The 18,597-nt window shown below is 40.6% G+C and overlaps 1 protein-coding gene across 1 annotated transcript; it reads left to right on the plus strand.

The window, feature by feature from the left end:
* The first annotated feature begins 490 nt into the window (after positions 1-490).
* Positions 491-15,011, plus strand: SERPINB2 (serpin family B member 2). Its single transcript, XM_049900267.1, has 8 exons — positions 491-552; positions 4,417-4,593; positions 9,194-9,313; positions 10,762-10,890; positions 11,587-11,704; positions 12,352-12,494; positions 13,529-13,693; positions 14,018-15,011. Exons 2-8 carry the CDS (start codon positions 4,426-4,428, stop codon positions 14,420-14,422), a joined length of 1,248 nt encoding a protein of 415 aa, XP_049756224.1. The 5' UTR covers positions 491-552; positions 4,417-4,425; the 3' UTR covers positions 14,423-15,011.
* Positions 15,012-18,597: the final 3,586 nt, after the last annotated feature.

The following is an 18,597-nucleotide window of genomic DNA, read 5'->3' on the forward strand; positions in this document are numbered from 1 at the left end:
ACAAGAAAAACTGGAGGTAGGTGGTTGCTGGAATTGGCTGAGAAACTCTCTGGTGTCAGGGCTGTGGTTTGGTGTCTGCGAATTTCTTGGCTGTCCTCCACCATTGCGATATAGCTGTATCGTCTCCTGGCATCATGTCCTCACAAAACCACGCTCAAATAAGTTAATAAGCAGGAAGAGAGAAAGTGTACCATGGAATTTCTGACTGTTCATTAGCATAGAAATACAGAAAGGAAAGACCTGCAACTGAGGCTGACAGGTTTTGGAGAACTTTGACAGGCAGATGTAGATATTGCCAAATTCTTAACTTTCTGAGTGACGTCATCCAACAAATTTCTTAAATTTTGCCTTTGCAAATAGGCATTTCTATTCTTAGCAATGTCTGAGTAAAATGTTGAATCACTCAAAGGATGTAGATTAGAAAGAGAAAGGGAAGAAAAAAAAGCTTTGTGGGAGGGGCAGAGTTTTATAAAAGCACACATTACCGTACCTGAACTCTAACAACTCCCAAAGGAGTGGTTCCTGTCAGACAGCACCTCCAAGAATAGCAAGGTATGTCAGCTGTTTCCACGGCCATTCCTATGGGGAAAATGGATTCATGTTTTCTGTTCTTTCATACTGGTAAAATTAATACATTAAAAATTAAAATGTGGCATGTTTTCGAGATGAGTAAAAAATTTAGGTATTTTCTTGTTTAGTTTGCTTGTTTTGCTGAAAATATTTTAGCTCAAGGTTTTAATTTAATCTGTAGTAAGCCTTAATCTTGAATTTCAGGAGACAGTAAATGCCTATATATGATATTAATCAATCGAAAATGCACATTCAAGATGTGGTATCAACTTTATTGAACAGGGTAGAATATGTGTGCTCTATACTAGCTACAGTTTTGACCTGAATTTGGTGGAAATGTCTAGATAAATGTAACTTAAAATATTTTCGTTTGAGCAATTGAAAATAATCTATATGTTTTATATAAGCAAAAGGAAAAGACAACTCAGTTTTCATCTAATATGAACAATCAAAAACTGGAGGAATTAAGCAGCTATTTAGGTTGAGTCAACCCAATTCCAAAATATGTTAATTGAATTGAGTTAAATAATGGATCAATTTAGTGAAAGAGAAAAGCTAGTTGTTGGGTGGACTGAAGTGACAGTTCAACTAAAAAAATCTAACACATAAGCAGACAAGTGTTCATTATGAAAGTCATCAAATAAAAGAAACTGCTTTTATATTTGTTGGAGGAAAATCTGATAATTTTGGATGAGATGTTTTCTTGTAGTTCTCATTGTTTGTTGTGGTCAATTTCAAAGTATTTGCACTGTTTAGTCACAAAAAAACCTTTTTTAAAATTGTTATATCAGACTCAAATCTAATATCCAGGGCCACAGAGAAAAGTGACAGTGGCCCTGTGCCTGGCCATGTCCAGAGCTCTTCATCACCTGGGCCAAGTTTCAGTGGCACACTTGTCGACTTGTGTTACAGGAACCACTACAAACATCAGGGAGTCCAGCCCCACAATACGGTCTCCATCCATTCTTCCCAATGATATTACTGAACACTAATTAGGAGCATAGTATCTGGAAGTCATTGGAATCATATAACTTACTACCATGTTAAGAAATTCACAACAGCTGTTACCTATTCTGGGAGACAATGGTATTTGACATTACTCCATGATGTCAATTTCACATTGTCTTAGGCAGGTTCCCATCATGGCCACATGATCCCAACATATGGCATGTTTGGTCTGAGAATTAGGACATGCTGCTTACTTGTGCCTTCATAGATTTTCAAGACAATGAACTGCTCAAACCTCTAAAAATTTTGTAAGAAAAGCACTAGACTTGGAAGAATCACAAAGATGGGGTCCAACGTAGACTTTGCAACCAACTATGTGTGTAATTTACATCTTCATATTTTCATTGGTGGAACAGGAACTGTTAAGCTTTACGGGGCAAATAATTTGGAACTCTGGTGGCACAGTGGTTAAGAGTTCGACTGTTAACCAAATGGTGGGCAGTTCAAATCCACCAGCTGCTCCTTGGAAACCCTATGGGGCAGTTCTACTCTGTCCTATAGGTTCGCTATGAGTTGGAATAGACTGGATGACAACAGGTTTTGGGCAAATAGTTATACAAGTTTACCAAAAAGTGTACCTGAAGGAATTTTATAGCTGCAATATAAAACATCAGGTACTGTCTTTTAATGTCAAATGCAAGTGATTGCATCTTGTTTTAAAATATAAAACTTAAGCTATTTTTTGAAAGAAAGAAACGAACCTGAGAAAATCTGGTTCTATTCTGAATAACTTTTGTTTTTCTGCATTAAGTCACTTGAAATCCTAACTTGGCATTAAAAACTTTTTTTTTAAAGTTCGCCTTGACACTTAAATTTTTTTTTCTTGCGCCAAAATGAATAATTATGCAGGTTGTTACAGAGAGCTGGGCACAAGAGAAGCCTAATTTACTTTTCTGGCTCTGGTTTCTTTTTACTTTTTCACATGGAAATAGAGAAATATTATTTATGTCATTAATACTCTGTTTCCAAAAGAGTATTGAGAGAGTTTATCAATAAAGACCTATACAATCAGGCTAATTAATTATAAAAGCAATTCTGAATTGGTAGCAGGAAGAAAAAACAAATACCTGAGCTGCCCAAGTTATTTTAGTCTCTGTGATAAAGCAAGAGAAAAAGAATAGTAATATATATATTTTTTAACTTAATAAATCTTCTAGGAGCATTGCAGGCCTGTTACTTTCCTCTTTTGATTTCCTCTTTTTAAGCATTTCTTAAGCTGGTAACTGGCTGAAGCTGTTACACATAATACCATCAGCAGATGAGGCAGTGTGGGGCACTAGAAAGGATGGGCTTCCTCAGGCAGACCTGGGTTTGAATCCCTGCACCATTACATAAGAGCTGTGTGACCTTCTGCATGTTACTTAACCTCTCTGAACCAGGGGGTAATCTATAAAATAGAGATAATGATATCTATCTCATATGAATCCTGGGAAGATTAAGAAGACAAGAGAAAGTGAGCATCTCAGAGAAAATTTCACTTAATTAACTATTTTTTCTTGATAAGATACCATTGGGTGGTATTTTGAATGAGACGATTTGATAAAAATTGCAATTACTTTCTGAAAAAGAAGAGTTCACAGGTCATTTGTGCACATGAGACACCCATGGATTAGGGAGTAGACCACAACTGAAGAGAGCAAGACAATAGGCTCAGGACATGCCTTGTCCAGGAACTCTCAGTCCCTCCCCAGCTCTGGGAAGCCACTGTCACAAGATGGTTTCCCATAGGAGGATGAGTGTCAGCATCGTTCTGTATATTTATATATTTTGGTGATTATAGGGTGTGTTTTAAGCCACTATGAAAGAATAACACACTGCCAGAAACATGATCATTGTCCAGGACCAACAGATACCTGCACCCCTTGGGTGTGTCCAAGTATCAAGCTGCACACGGGGCTTTAGGTCATATAAGGCATGTCTGTCTATGTTCAGATGGCTGATAAGTTGAGTATGTAAGTTTCATAAGCCTGGATTGTCCCCCAGGGATGGGTGGGGTGTGGGAAGCAGAGCTGTCCGTGCACTCCCACCAATCAACGCCAAAGCACAAAACTCCCTAGCATAGGAAGTCCTTTTGGAGCAAGTATGTGGGGTCTGGGTGAATGCACCAACGCTCAAACAGTAGGCCTAAGTCACTTCTAGAATTAGGGAGCTTAAAAGAAGATTGTGGCCAACAAGAATGTGTTTGCATGAGACTTGCATTTGGATATGTGTGTATTTGCCTGTGTGTGAGTGTGTATGGTGTGTGCATGGTGTATTCGTGGGCGCAGCATAGAGACTGAGAGCATGACCCTGGAGTCAATTCCTAGTTCCGCTACTTACAGTTGAGTGACATTGGTCATTTTTCTTAACTTATCTCTGCAGCGGTTTCTTCCCTTGTAAGGCAAGAAGAGCAGCACGTTCCTCATAGGGTTTCTGTGAAGATTAAATGATTAGTACAGGTAAAGTACTTAGGACTGTGCCTGTTATACAGTAAGAACTCAGCAAGTGTGATTTATTGTTACTGTTGTCATTATCATTCTTATTATGTGGAGTGCCATCAAGTGTCACTATTCATCATATAACTTTTCGCTATACCTCAGAATCAGCTACATAATTTGCAGGGCCTCTTGTCAAATCATTATTCAGAATGTCGAGATGGTGACGGCAGACCACTAAGTGTGGAGCCATTTGTGGCTGCATAGGTCACATGCCCACGAAGCTGTCCCTGCTGTCCCTCATGTTGTTCCATGGAGGAAGGACAGAGGGAACCCCTCCTAGGCCGGATACACTCTGCTAACCTCACCCAGACTGTTGAGTCAGCTTTTAGAGCTGGTTTTTTCTTCCTCACTTTCGTTCTAGATTGAAACAATGGAGGAACTTTATGTGGCAAATACCATCTTTGCCCTCAATTTCTTCAAGCATCTGTTGGAAACAAGCCCCACCCAGAATCTCTTCTTCTGTCCCTGGAGCATCTCGTCCACCATGGCCATGGTCTACCTGGGTGCCAGGGGCAAGACTGCAGACCAGATAGCACAGGTGAGTTTGTGTCAGAACTCTGAGTTAGGACCGAATGAGTTCTGAAATGGGCAGAATTGCTCTTGTTTTATTCGCAAGCCATCTTGACCATAACAAGGTCAGCGACCATCGTATGCTAATAAAGCACCCACCATTACAACACGAACTCCATAGATTCAGATCTGCCAACAGCCAAGCCACAAAAACCCTCAGCTGAAGATAGCAAAAGGCATATGGGGGTTTATTGGCTTACCAGGCTGGAAACAGTCAATAGTGACAATATCTTAGATTTTAATGATATGATGTTTATACTTTTCAAAGTGTTTTGCATGGATTATCTCATTTCGTTTTTAGACTGATATCATTCTACATTAGTAGCCCTGGGTATCGCAAACAGTTAAGTGCTCAGCTACTGACCGAAAGGTTGGTGGTTTGAATTTACCCAGAGGCACCTTGAAAGAAAGACCTGGTGATCTGCCTCTGAAAGACCATAGCCTTTGACAATCCTTTGGAGGACAGTTCTATTCTAATACACATGGGGCTGCCATGAGTTGGAGTCGACTCCATGGCAATGGATTTGGTTTCGATTGATCATTCTACAGATAAGAAAGCTGGTAACAGGAATGAAGCACCTTTCCCAGGGTTGCCCAAAGTTCCCTAACTTCTGGTTCAGGGTCTTCCCACTGAACTACCATCATGGTGTTTTTGTTCCTCAAAACCCCTCCTGTAAAGAGTTCATCTTAATTGTCTTAAGAGAGTGTCAGAACTGTGGTCACTCGGAGATGCATGGGTAGTGAGGTAGCTTCACAGAACCTCCAGCCATATTATCAAACCCATGAGGTCATATCAACAAAATGGGGCCTGGCCTCTTAGCATGGCCAGTTTTCAAGGTCATTGTGGACAGAGTGTAGACAGCATTGTGAAATATTTCTGTACCAAGGCCAATGGTTTCCTCCCTTGGTGAATGGACACAGGCTCAGCCAGGGGACCATTTCCATTGAGTCTGAAGGCCTTCACAATATGTCGAACTATTTCACCTGGACACTGTACAATGCCCATGAGATTAGGATTAATTCAGCACATTTAAAATTTGTATGATCCTGCTATGTCCTAGGCCAGTGACCCATATGTGGCCATTCTATAATTAAAGTTCTTTCACATTCACATACACACAGAGAAACATGAGAATTGAATGCTTTCAATTACAGGTCCTGATGTCCCACAAGCGCTTGTGCTTCCAGACACACCAAATTGCCACTGGCTGCTTTCCGTTTTCCCATGAGACTGTACCTGAATATAGATACATCTTTCCAGGTACATGGTGACCCATTTAAGATGGGCCTTGTTCGAGCCAAAGGCTTTTCCCAGAGAGACGTTGGCCAATCTTGCTGCAAGAGGACCTGCGATGGGTGCACCACTCCCTGTGTTTGTGGCAATTTAAGCAGAAAGACTTACCGCGAAACCCAATTGCTCAACATTTTGCAATACTCCTCTTTTATTTTCTTTGCCTTGAAAAAATAGATAGTAAATTTATTGGAAACTTTATAAAACATCAGGGTGTTAATTTTTTTAATGCAAAGAAGCAATGTATTTTGAGTGTAAATGCAGAATGAAGTGTCCTGGATTATTAACATAAACACAATTTTCTTATCAAATGAAAATTAACTTACTGGTCGCTCTGGGCACAATACAACTTTTCTGTATCCAGAAAGTGTTTTGAGGACTTGGGACTATGCAAGTGTTTTATATAGTCTTCTTACAAGTCTGCTACTTGTACAGATTTTAAAATTCAAAGGCTAATTTGGTTGCTTCCCAATTGAAAAGAGAGGAAAGATGGAGGAGGAGGCAGGATCCTTGGGGACAGACAAATCTGTGTTTGAGTCATGGCTTTCCCACTTGCTAGGTATGAGCAAGAGCATGAAAACCCTCTCTCTTAGTCATCTAGTGCTGCTGTAACAGAAATACCACAAGTGGATGGCTTTAACAAGGAGAAGTTTATTTTCTCACAGTAAAGTAGGCTGAAAGTCCAAATTCAGGGTGCCAGCTCCAGGTGAAGACTTCTCTCTTTTGTCAGCCTTCTCATCAATCTTCCCCCAGACTAGGAGCTCCTCTGCGCAGGGACCCCGGGTCCAAAGTATGCGCTCTGCTCCTGGCACTGCTTTCTTGGTGGTGTGACGTCTCCCTGTCTCTCTGCTTGCTTCTTTCTTTTATATCTCAAGGGATTGCCTCAAGACACAATCCAATCTTATAGACTGCATCCTGCCTCACTAACACAACAGCGGCCCATCCTCCCTCATTAACATCATAGAGGCAGGATTTACAACTAAACACATATAGGAAAATCACACAATATTGGGAATCATGGCCCAGCCAAATTGGTATGCACATTTTTTGAGGGTTCATAATTCAATTTATGACCCCTTCTGAACCTCGGTTTCCTTATCTATAAGATGGGACTGAAAATACATACTCTGCAGGACAGTTGTGAAGAGTAGACATAATATGTAAAGCACCTACAAGCAGTAGTTGGAACCAAAAAACCAAAACCATTGCTGTTGAGTCGATTCCAACTCATAGTGACCCTACAGAACATAGTAGAACTGCCCCATAGAGTTTCCAAGGAGCACCTGGTGGATTCGAACTGCTGACCTTTTGGCTAGCAGCTGTAGCTCTTAGCCACTATGCTACCAGGGTAGCTAATACTTATTAGCCAGGCACATTCTAAGAATTTTTTATGAATTTACCCTCATTATATGAAACCCTATGAGGTAGGTGCCAGTATTATCAACATCAGTTTACAGCTGAGGAAATTAGGGCAGAAGAGGCCATGCAGTTGGGAACTGGCATACAGTAACTGGTAGAGGTAGTGTAATTGTAGTCAAAAGGAATAAATAGAAGGAATAAACTCTGAAAGGGCATAGGTGTCTATGAGATTAGTGTGCCAGGAAGAAATATTTTTTCCCCAGTTCTTATGTTCAGGGTCCAGGCAACAGACCCATCCTCTCCAGGCAGTGTACGTGACTTGCTATTTTCTCCGTGTCCTCAGCGTGGGCCAGGGTCTCCTCACATCCTTACCCCTGCAGCGATATCTCCCTGAGTGGCCTTTGCAGTGGTTCAGGGAAGCATCAGCTGCAGACAAGAGACACTCTATTTAAGTGGCATATTTCTTTAGAAAGGAGCCTTGGTGGTTCAATGGATAAGCACTTGGCTGCTAACCAAGTGGTCAGTGGTTTGAACCTACCAGAGGCTCAATGGGAGAAAAGACCTGGCGAACTGCTCCCATAAAGATTTACAGTCTTGGAAACCCTATTAGGCAGTTCTACTCTGTCCTATAGGGTCGTAATGAGTCACAATCGACAACAGAAGGAAACATTGCCTGGATCTGCACTATCCTCACAGTCCTTATGCTTGAGTCCCTTGTTGCAGCCACTGTGTCAATCTATCTCGTTGAGAGTCTTCCTCTTTTTCACTGACCCTCTACTTTACCAAGCATGATGTCCTTCTCCAGGGTCTGGTCCCTCCTAATAACATGTCCAAAGTACATGAGACAAAGGAGGAAAAGAAGAGAAACAGTTACAGGAAACATCGTCCCTTTATGTGGAGGCACAGGGGACCGCTTCTTTTCAGAGATTATTGGGCAAGACTTATGATGTATGATTTGAAGAGCACAGAAAAGCCCCACAAACCCAAACACCTCTCTCCCCCAGCCCAGAAATCCACTAGCTGGCTGGACAAGCCTATGTTTAGTTTAGTAGCAGAGCCCCAACCTCAATCTATTTACCAGATCAGCTCTTCCTCACCGGGGGCCCCATGGGGGTGTACTGCAGGACCAATGTGTCCCAAAAGATGTTGTGGGGAGCCCTGGGAGGCAGGGCCAGGATGGGGTCCTGAGACTGGCTGGGCCAGGCTGGGAGGAGGGAGTCAGAGGCAGCTTTAAAGGGGCCAGTCTTCATCTGTCCAGCCTGCTACCATCTAAAGAAGAGACTCATTGTTGTTTTTCCCTGTAATTTATTCCCCGACATCAACGTTAGTTTCTCTCTGTGTGTGAGTGGGGTGATGATTTAGGTGACTTTGAGATCCTTGTTAATATCGAATGAGCTTTTTTATGCTTAAGATGACTTTGACTTGTAGTTGGTAGTTAAGGCCATTAAATAGAGAGGTACAAGATCTTGAGTCATCCTTATTATTTTCTTCAAAATACTGGGCATTTAATTAAGGCAATTTATGGGTTAGATGAATAATTTAGATAATTTAGGAAAGAAATTATAAATTGTCTCATAATTAGTAATAAATTACCGTCCAAAATGGCCAGATGCAGATTAGTATAAAATACCTCACACTGTTTTCTGTAAGAGAAATTTAGGCTGGCTGACACTAACGTATCATATATGAAGAACATCTATCAGAAAATTCTACCATTTCTGGTTTTATCCTTATGACATGGGGGGCAGTTGATAACTGGTCTTTTAAATAGAATTCTTGTATTTTTTCCCCATACACGAATGCAGGAAACCAGACCAAAAAAAAAAAAAAAAAAAACCATGAAGAAACACCTGATATTCATTGGTTTTAAAAGCAATTAGCAGTAAGTATAACCAATTCTCTCTAATTCTCATTGTAGGTGCTTCAGTTTAACAAAGTTGGAGGCCACAGAATCATCCCAGTGACCCCGCAGAACTTCACCGGCTATGAGATCATGCAGCAGATCAAGAAGGCTACTTATCCTGATGCTATTTTGCAGGTATCTGACTCATATGTCCATCTTTCTCATATATTTTATTTCTAGACTCTTGTCTTAAAAGCACGATGTTTGGGAAGGAACCTAGTACAACTTCTTCCATTTATGGAAAGAAAACTAAGACTCAAAGGCACTAAATGAATTTTCTGTGGTCACACAGTTAATTAGCAGCAGAGCCAGGGAAGATTTCAGACTTCACGACTTTCAGCCAAGGCTATTTCTAAGTTCTGTCCTACCACTCTGCCGTTGGTTGGGTGTATAATTTATTCAAAAACCAAGATGGAGGATTCTAGAATACACATGCATGGATACAGATTTCCATAGGAAAGAGTTTAGAGTGTGAAAAATAGTTGAGGAATGGGGACGGCCAATTCTGATGACTTTATGAGGAGCCACTAACTCACAAATCCCTGTCTCTGTCTCTCTCCATCTCTCTTTCTCTATTTTCTCAATATTCCATTTGCTTAAACAGCAGCCATTCAGCTAAGTTATAGGAACTGGTTATAGACTTGCTCCTATTGGCAACTAACTTCCATAATCACCCTCAGGGGTTAGGTTATTAGGAGATCTCTCCCATGGCTTCCTTCCTGAGAATCCTGATGCTACATCTGCCCATCCTCAAGGGAATTATGGGCTAGATGAGATGGAGAGGGTCCCTTCAATATGGCGATTCAGCCATGTCTTTAGGACCCCTGGCAATCCAGCTGGAGGGCTCTGCCCCCTGCTCCACCGACAGATGGCGCTGTAACTGAGCCCTATGTCCTATAGCACCCTAGTCTGTGTAGTGCTTACATGCTTCAGGCTGAAGGCCCTATTTCTCATTCATTTCTGTGGTTTTCTAAAACCCAGATTTTCTACTGCAGAACCAACTCCTTAATTGTAAAGTGGGTACCTATAGACGCTATATGAACTTTTTTAGACCATTACTAAGGTAACATTGTAAAAAAAATCTTAAGAGACTTTGAATGTTAGAGAACTGTAAAACGAGCCTCTTCTAGGATGTTGGTTACTTCATGGTTGAATCCAATCCATATTGTTGTTGTTGGGTGTTGTCAGCTTGATACCAAATCATGGTGACCCCATGTGACAGAGTAGAACTGCCCCAAAGGGTTTCCAAGGCTGTAATCTTCATGGAAGCAGACTGCATCTTTCTCCCACAGAGCAGCTGGGTGGGCTCAAACCACCAACCTTTTGGTCAGCGGCCGAGCACTTAACCATTGCATCGCTGGAGCTCCACAGGCACAGCAAAATTTGAAACAAATAAAAACTTATTACTTTTAATGCACTGCATCCCTATCAAAATCACTTTCTCAAAGATTCCTGTAAAGTACCAGAAGTGTACATTAATACAGCATGTTATTGTTGTGTTCAGAAAAAAATATTATTGCTTTAGAAATATCCTGTTCAGCAGTCATGTGGTATGTAAAGGGAATCCCTTCTATCTGTTTAAGGCACAAGCTGGAAATACAATCCATTCATCTTTCCAGTCTCTCATATCTGCAATCAATTCATCCTCCGGGGGTTACTTATTGGAAAGCATCAATCAGGTGTTTGGAGAGAAGTCCACAAGATTCAATGAAGTAAGTAAAACCTGTAATTGAAATAGCAGGACCCCAAACCTGCAACTGCCTTCAAAGCAGCTCTCTACAATCCATACAAAGAAAGTCAGAATTCCACATAGGTTCCCCATGACTGACTGCACATAAACGGCACCGGGTGATGGCAGCAATCCCTGTCCTCCTGTTTTTGGTGCCTGCCTCTGCCTGTTGTAGATTGTCCCAGTTGCAGAGTAGTAAATCAGGACAAGTGCAACTGATTTTGAGAGCTACCATCCTCAAGCTGAACTTCTCTATTATTCCAAGTCTACGGTGCAAAGCAAGGACGAGGGAGATATACAGGGAGGTAGATCGGCACAGTAGCCATAACGATGGACTCACAATGCTGGTGATTGTAAGGATGATGCAGAACCGGGCGATGTTTCCTTCTGTTGTTACATGAGGTAGCCATGAGTCCACATGGACTGTGTGGCAACTATCTATCAGCTGTGTACAAGACAGAGTGCAGAAAGCAGACAGAGTTGGGGAGAGGCCGTGAAGGCAGATAGGGAAGGGGATCAATGACACAGCTGTAATCTCAACTATTTCCTCTTTCAACCCACCCTCCACCAATCCCCTCCTCAGACCTCTTAATCTTGACAGAATGTTCATAATTTACAGTTACACCATGGCTCATTCAGTGTAAATTCTGTGTAATCTTGGCATTTTCTTGCTTTAAAGGAATACATAAAACTCTCTAAGAAATATTACTCCACGGAACCTCAGGCGGTGGACTTCCTAGAACGTGCAGATGAAGCCAGAAAAAAGATTAATTCCTGGGTCAAGGCTCAAACCAATGGTAAAACCAAGGAAATGCTTTCTGTTCTTTCCACTTACGAAATTTTGACACTAATAATACCCACCTAGTAGAATAGTTGGAGCCCTGATGGCACAGTGGTAAAGGGCTATAGCTGTTAATCAACAGGTCAGCAGTTCAAATCCACCAGCTGCTCCTTGGAAACACTATGGGGCCGTTCTACTCTGTCCTATAGGGTCGCTATGAGTCAGAATCGACATGATGGCAGTGGGTTTGGTTTTTTGGTTTAGTAGAGTAGTTGTGATCGTTGGAATAGAGCAGGCATGCAATATCAGTATTTTCCTTAAGAAACTCTCTTTCACTTAATTCTGAATTAAATAACTCACATATAACTGCAAAACTTTGAGAAAACAATATAAAAGGAAGTAAAAATATCCTTTCAAAATTTAATAGTAAATCTCAATTTTAAATCCAATATTCCTTCATTTTCTCTTGGATTTCACAAACCTGAGAAATTTGATCTGTGCTTCATGTAAATCTAGAGAAAAATTCAAGCTTGATGATCAACATCTCCGTAGAGTTTGGCAAATGTGAATGTTGAGTTTGTTAGCTACTCGAAAGACTCAAGAAATTGTAATAGCTTCACAGTTCTTGATTGTGAAACCTAGACATATGTCATATTTTTGCAGGCAAAATCCCAAACCTACTACCGGAAGGTTCCGTGGACAGGGAGACCAGGATGGTCCTGGTGAATGCTGTCTACTTCAAGGGAAAGTGGAGAACTCCATTTCAGAAGAAACTAAATGGACTTCATCCTTTCCGTGTGAGCTTGGTAAGAGGCAACAAGATGCATCTCTCTAACTTTTTTTTACGCTAGATAGAGACGGAAAATTAGAGATCAGTCAGTGATGCACCTAAATGACTTGCTAGTCTTAGGTTATGCACATTGGGTAATTGATTGACCCTTTCAAGCTACTGAATATCACTCAGTAATTTATGAGAAAAGAACCCTAGTGGTCCAGTGGTTAAGCGCTCAGCTGATAACCAAAAGGTCTGCAGTTTGAACCAACCAGCGATTCCAGGGAATAAACATGTGACAGCCAGTTTCCATAAAGATTACAGCCTATGGGGCAGTTTTACTCTGTCCTATAGAGTTACTATGAGTCCAAATCGACTTGACAACAACGGGTCTTTTTTTTTTTTTTTTTTTAATTTATAAGAGGCAGTATGATCATGAGCCTACCTTGACTCAAGTATTTGCTCTCCTACTTACCAACTATGACCTTACTGATCTTCCATGCATTCCATTTCTTGATCTATAAAACTGGGATAATAATATTATCCACCTCAAAATGTTGCTGTAAGGAATCAATGAGATTTAGCAGAGTTCCTAGCCCATAAAGTAGCCCTGGTGGCACAATGGTTAAGTGCTTGGCTGCTAACCAAAAGGTTGATGGTTCGAACCCACCCAGCAGCTCCACGGGAGAAAGACCTGGTGATTTACTTCCGTTAAGATTACAGCCTAGGAAATCCTATGGGGCAGTTCTACTTTGTCACACAAGGTTGCTGTGAGTTGGAATCTACTCAATGGCACCTAATAGCACAAGAACATGGCCATTCGTGGGTAGTCAACAAATATTTTATTTATTTATTTATTTATTTATTATTCTCCTTAAAAAACGGGTAAACTTGAAAAAAGCCAATAAATTCAAAGCACTCACTGTAAGGGCATGCAAATGATTTGTTTTATTGATTTTTAAAAACATTTCTTCAACACTAAAGCAGAGCCCACTCTCTTTTATGCCTAACTGTAAATCTCTAGACATCTCAGTAGCAGCTTTCATATTTACTTTTTAAAAATTTCAGACTGAGCACAAACCTGTACAGATGATGTACTTGCATGAAAAGCTGAACATTGGGTACATAGAACACCTAAAGACTCAGATTCTAGAACTCCCATACGCTGGAGATGTCAGCATGTTCCTGTTGCTTCCCGATGAAGTTGCCAATGTGTCTACTGGCTTGGAGTCGGTAAGGCATGCCTACTTTAATTGTTTTAAATTTCTGGAGCTAACCCTACCTCTTAGGAGATGAACATGTCTACGTCTTAGGAAATATGTGAAGTGGTTGAGAGTAAATATGCCATGTCTCAAACTTTCATTCAAAGTATTTGGTTCAGACTTAAATGTCTGTTACACATGCCACCTTCCTGCAAAAATTTTACCGATCCAGCACATTTTTATCTCACCCACAATATAGTAAAGTCGCTGATTTTTAACATTTGAGTTAACATAGAGTTGTTTTCCTTTTCCTTTTTTTAAAATAAATACTCACTGGTAATTTTTGGATTTACAGCTAGAAGGTGAGATAACCTATGACAATCTCAACAAGTGGACCAGTGAAGACACGATGGAGGAAGATGATGTTGAGGTGTACATTCCCCAGTTCAAATTGGAAGAGCGTTATGAACTCAAATCCATTCTGAGAAGCATGGGCATGAGTGATGCCTTCAGCAAAGGCCAGGCCAATTTCTCGGGAATGTCAGACAGGAATGACCTGTTTCTGTCTGAGGTGTTCCACCAAGCCGCCGTGGATGTTAATGAAGAGGGCACGGAAGCATCTGCTGGCACGGGGGCCATTATGACAGGAAGAACTGGCCACGGAGGCCCACGGTTTGTGGCAGATCATCCTTTCCTCTTCTTTATCATGCATGGAAGGACCAAGAGCATTCTCTTTTTGGGCAGATTCTCCTCACCCTGAAATTGACAGTTTCTCTTTTTGCAGAGGAGTTTGTAGCGTGAGCTGTAAGCTGCAGAATTCCCATCTCAAGTGCCAAAACTTTAGAGATTTTTCCTACATATATCTCTTTTTCTGAGCAACATCTACAGGTTAAAATTGACTAGTTACATAAGTCACATTAAATATAAATACATAAGTAACCAGACAACCATGTCAATCAAAACGTGACAGCCCTAGTAATCACCTGGTTCCCTAAAATGGGATGATGTCCCATGTTCTTCCCTACTAGTCTATTTTGTAGCATTGACTTTCATTGTGTTATTTATTGTTTTATATAATGTATAATGGTGTTTTTTTATTGCTCACTATTTAATGTAACCGATAAAGTTACAGAAGCAAGCAATCAGATAATTTTCTATCTAAAGAAATGCATTAACTTGTTCTTTTTATAAGAAAGGATGAGTCTTTTTCCATATCCTTCTGTAAGAAATACTGAGAATAAAGTGTTGAACAGCAGACAAATATTATATGCAGACAAATATATTAGATGTGTCTGTAACTTATATTATATTGCAACTATATAATAAATAAACATGTTTCCCTACAACCATTTGCTTGTTGTCATTCCATTAGGTCTACAGATCATAAGACCTGTTGCATCTTGATTCCCAGGAATAGGGCATCATGGCTTACTTGTGGAAACCTAGGAAAAATAGGTGAAAGGAGCAGAGGGCGTAATGGCCTGTTTCGCAAGGAGACTCAGTTTAGGGGTGGCTCAGATTGTGTGAGAAATGGATCTGCCTTTATGCAGCAGCAAAATGCATAGCAATTCAGAAGAATAATCTAGGTCAGAGTCCTCTGAGGAAACCAGGGTTTAAACCTCAAGGACACCAGAAATAAACACTTAAGCCCAGTGGCCCAGACACAGAATCAAGGTCATAGTCATTGAGCTGAAAGTTCAGAGGAGTGGAGATACTCTGAGTAGGAGGGGAAACACAAGATGGCTCCTGTAGTGCTATGAATTGTGTCTCCCAAAAAGATAGGTTCAAGACCTAACCTATGAATGTGACTCTTTTTGGAAATAGGGTCTTTGTGTAAGTATTTAAGATGAGGTCAGACTAGAATAGGGTGGGCCCTAATCCAATATGGCAGGTGTCCTTATGTGAAGAGGAAAAGAGACACAAAAGGAAGATGCATGTGACAATGGAGGCAGAGGTTGGAGTGACGCATCTACAAACCAAGGGACTCCAAGAAATGCCAGAAACAACAGAAGCTAGAAAGAGGCAGGAAGGATCCTATAGCCTTCAGAGAGATGATGACCCTGCAGGCACCTTGACTTTGAACACCTTAGCCTCCAGAACTGTGAGAAAACAAATTTCGTTTGTTTTAAGCCACCTTTTTTTTTTTTTAGTTTGTGGTACTTCGTTATGTAGCCCTAGAAAACTAACACTACTCCTTTTAAGGGTGTTTGTTTCGAATACCACATGGGATGGTTTTTAGTGGGTAAGGCTGAGTTGAAGGGTCAGAAGTAGAGCAGAACTTAATTTAAGACCTGAGAACTAGGGCATATTGGGAGTCTGGGCAATGGAACTGTCTGCAAAGCCTAGTGCAGAGGTGGGCTTGATACTGGAAATGCTCTCCAGGCAACAACTCCTTATCATGAAAGAGCAGGAAAAGTTGACCCACCATGGCATGGTGGCTAAAGAAGTAGCCGCATGACCCCATTCAAGTACCAGTTCTAACACTCATATACGGTCCAACCATGAGCCAGGAATGTCACTTTATTTCACTTCAGTTTTATTTCAATGGAAAATAGCACTTTTCCTATAGGAGCCCTGATGGAGCAATGGCTAAGCACTTGGTTGCTAACCAAAGGGTCAGTATTTCAAATCCACTAGCTGCTCCAAAGGAAAAAAGACCTGGCAGTTGGCTTCCATAAACATTGCCATGGACTGTGTTCCGACTCATAGCTACCCTACATACAACAGAATGAAACACTGCCTGGTTCTGCTTCACCCTCACAATCATTGCTATGTTTGAGCCCATTGTTGCAGCCACTGTGTCAATCCATCTCATTGAGAGTCTTCCTCTTTTTCTCTGACACTCTATTTTATGAAGCATGATATCCTTCTCAAGGGACTGGTCCCTCCTGCTAACATGTCCAAAGTACATAAGGTGAAGTCTTGCCATCCTCCCTTCTAAGGAACATTCTGGTTGTACTTCTCCCAAGACAGATGTGTTTGTACTTCTGGCAGTGCATGGTGCATTCAGTATTCTTCACCAACGCCATAATTCAAAGGCATTAATTCTTCTTTAGCCTTCCCTACTCATTGTCCAGTTTTTGCATGCCTAACATGCAAAACCCTATGGGGCAGTTCGACTCTGTTCTATAGGGTTGCTATGAATGGGAATTGCCTCAATGGCGCAAAACAACAACAATCCTTTTCCCATAAGGCTGTTATGATGGTTACATGAGTTCATACATATCAAGCAATTAAAAGAATGTTTGAAATATACCATATTTAATAAATAGTAACGATTATGAAAAAGTCCTTTGGTGGCACAAATAGCTAAGTTCTCAGCTACTAACTGAAAGGTTGGCAGTTCAAACTTACCCAGAGACACCTCAGAGGAAAGGGCTGGCAATCTACTTCTGAAAAATCAGTCACCGAAAGCCTTATGGAGCACAGTTCTGCTCTAAAACACATGGAGTCACCATGAGTTGGAATTGACTCAACAGCAACTGTTGTTTTATTTTTATTTTCAGCAACTATGATTACTATTATATTTGTCAGTAATTAAGCTGTCTCAGTGTCAGCTGGTCAAATAAAGCTATCTTAGTGTCAGCTGGTCAAACACATGCATAGAATCCTAAAAATATATTTAGTTCTTCTTTTAAAGGCTTTAATTTTGATCTATTCTCCTGTAATCAGACATTTTTAAAACTTGGAGGTTCTTGCTCTTGTATCCTCCTATTTAAGGTTTTTTTTTTTTTTTTGTCCATTAATAGTTCATTCAACAAAGCAGGAGGTGGTAACTTTCTGAACCTTTGTACGTCTTAAAATGCCTATATTTAAGTTTCACTCTTGAATTAGAATGTGTGTAGAATTCTAGTTTTAAAGCCATCTTCAGCACTTTGAGGGTGTGGTTCATTATCTTCTGGCATCCAAAGATGGGAAAGTTGCTATCAAAATAATTCTTGGTCCTTGTGGTTTTAAGAATTTTCTCTGCTTTTAATGATGTTCTTGGTATTTCACTGCATTGTGGATATTTTAAAATTGTTCTTTTAAAAGGTATCTTGTTCATCAGCAGATTTCTTCCATCTGGGGACTTGTATCTTGCTTTAGTTTCAGGAAACTCTCAGCCATTGTCTCCTCACTTGCCCCCACCCCATTCAATCTACTCACTTCTGGACTCCCATTAGGCTGATACTGGAGCTTTAGGAGCTGGTCTCCAGGTTTTTACAATTGTTTGAATAGGTAATAAATCCACCCAGTTCAAACATGAAATATCATAAAAATGCTTAGAGCAAAAACTCTTCCTCCTACCCCTGTTCTCCTTTCAAGTAGTTCCTGTCCCTCATACCCCACTAATAATATGTCCATGTTGCTATATATACCTAGGCAGTCTGTAAATAACAACAAACAAAATTATACTAATAATATTGTCTGGTTAACTTAATATATAATTCCCTCTTTCTCTGTTTCCACCTCCCAACAGGCAGCAAAATAATGCACAACCATGATCTTAAGTACTAGACAGTATGTCTATATTTGGGGATTTTAACCAAAGGTAACTGGGCATCTAGAGAAGATTTTGGAGAAAAATAAATAAAACTTAGTCTGGGACTTTAAAGAAGATGAAACCATTTCTTGGCTGATTCAGCAGAATCCACATGGATGCATTGAATGTAACATAAATAACTTGGCCCATCTCCACACTGAGCAGATGCAACTGTGTCAGCCCTGGTGAGCTGCTGCCAGTCAAGAAGACAAGAAGTTCCTCTATCTGGGGCTCCATAGTATACTTTTAGTTAATAATAGTCCTGGGGTAGCGTGAATAACCTATCTGCTCAGCACAAGTCAGGCAGGCACCACAGAATTTCCTGCCATGTGTCCTGTTCTCTATCCAAATCCAGAGTAGTGCTATTCTCTGGGTTCCATACCAACATGCAAGTGTTAAACTCTGAACCAGTT

The sequence above is a fragment of the Elephas maximus genome, chromosome 11 (genome assembly GCF_024166365.1).
Source record: "Elephas maximus indicus isolate mEleMax1 chromosome 11, mEleMax1 primary haplotype, whole genome shotgun sequence".
Classification (NCBI taxonomy): Eukaryota; Metazoa; Chordata; class Mammalia; order Proboscidea; family Elephantidae; genus Elephas; species Elephas maximus.

What these genes read in the sequence shown, in the direction of transcription:
- SERPINB2 (XM_049900267.1), top strand. Translation starts at nt 4,426, where the DNA reads ATGGAGGAACTTTATGTGGCAAATACCATCTTTGCCCTCAATTTCTTC. An exon ending in ATCCTTTCCGTGTGAGCTTG is followed by an intron (nt 12,495 to 13,528) that starts GTAAGAGGCAAC and finishes TAAAAATTTCAG; the next exon opens with ACTGAGCACAAACCTGTACA. An exon ending in TGTCTACTGGCTTGGAGTCG is followed by an intron (nt 13,694 to 14,017) that starts GTAAGGCATGCC and finishes TTGGATTTACAG; the next exon opens with CTAGAAGGTGAGATAACCTA.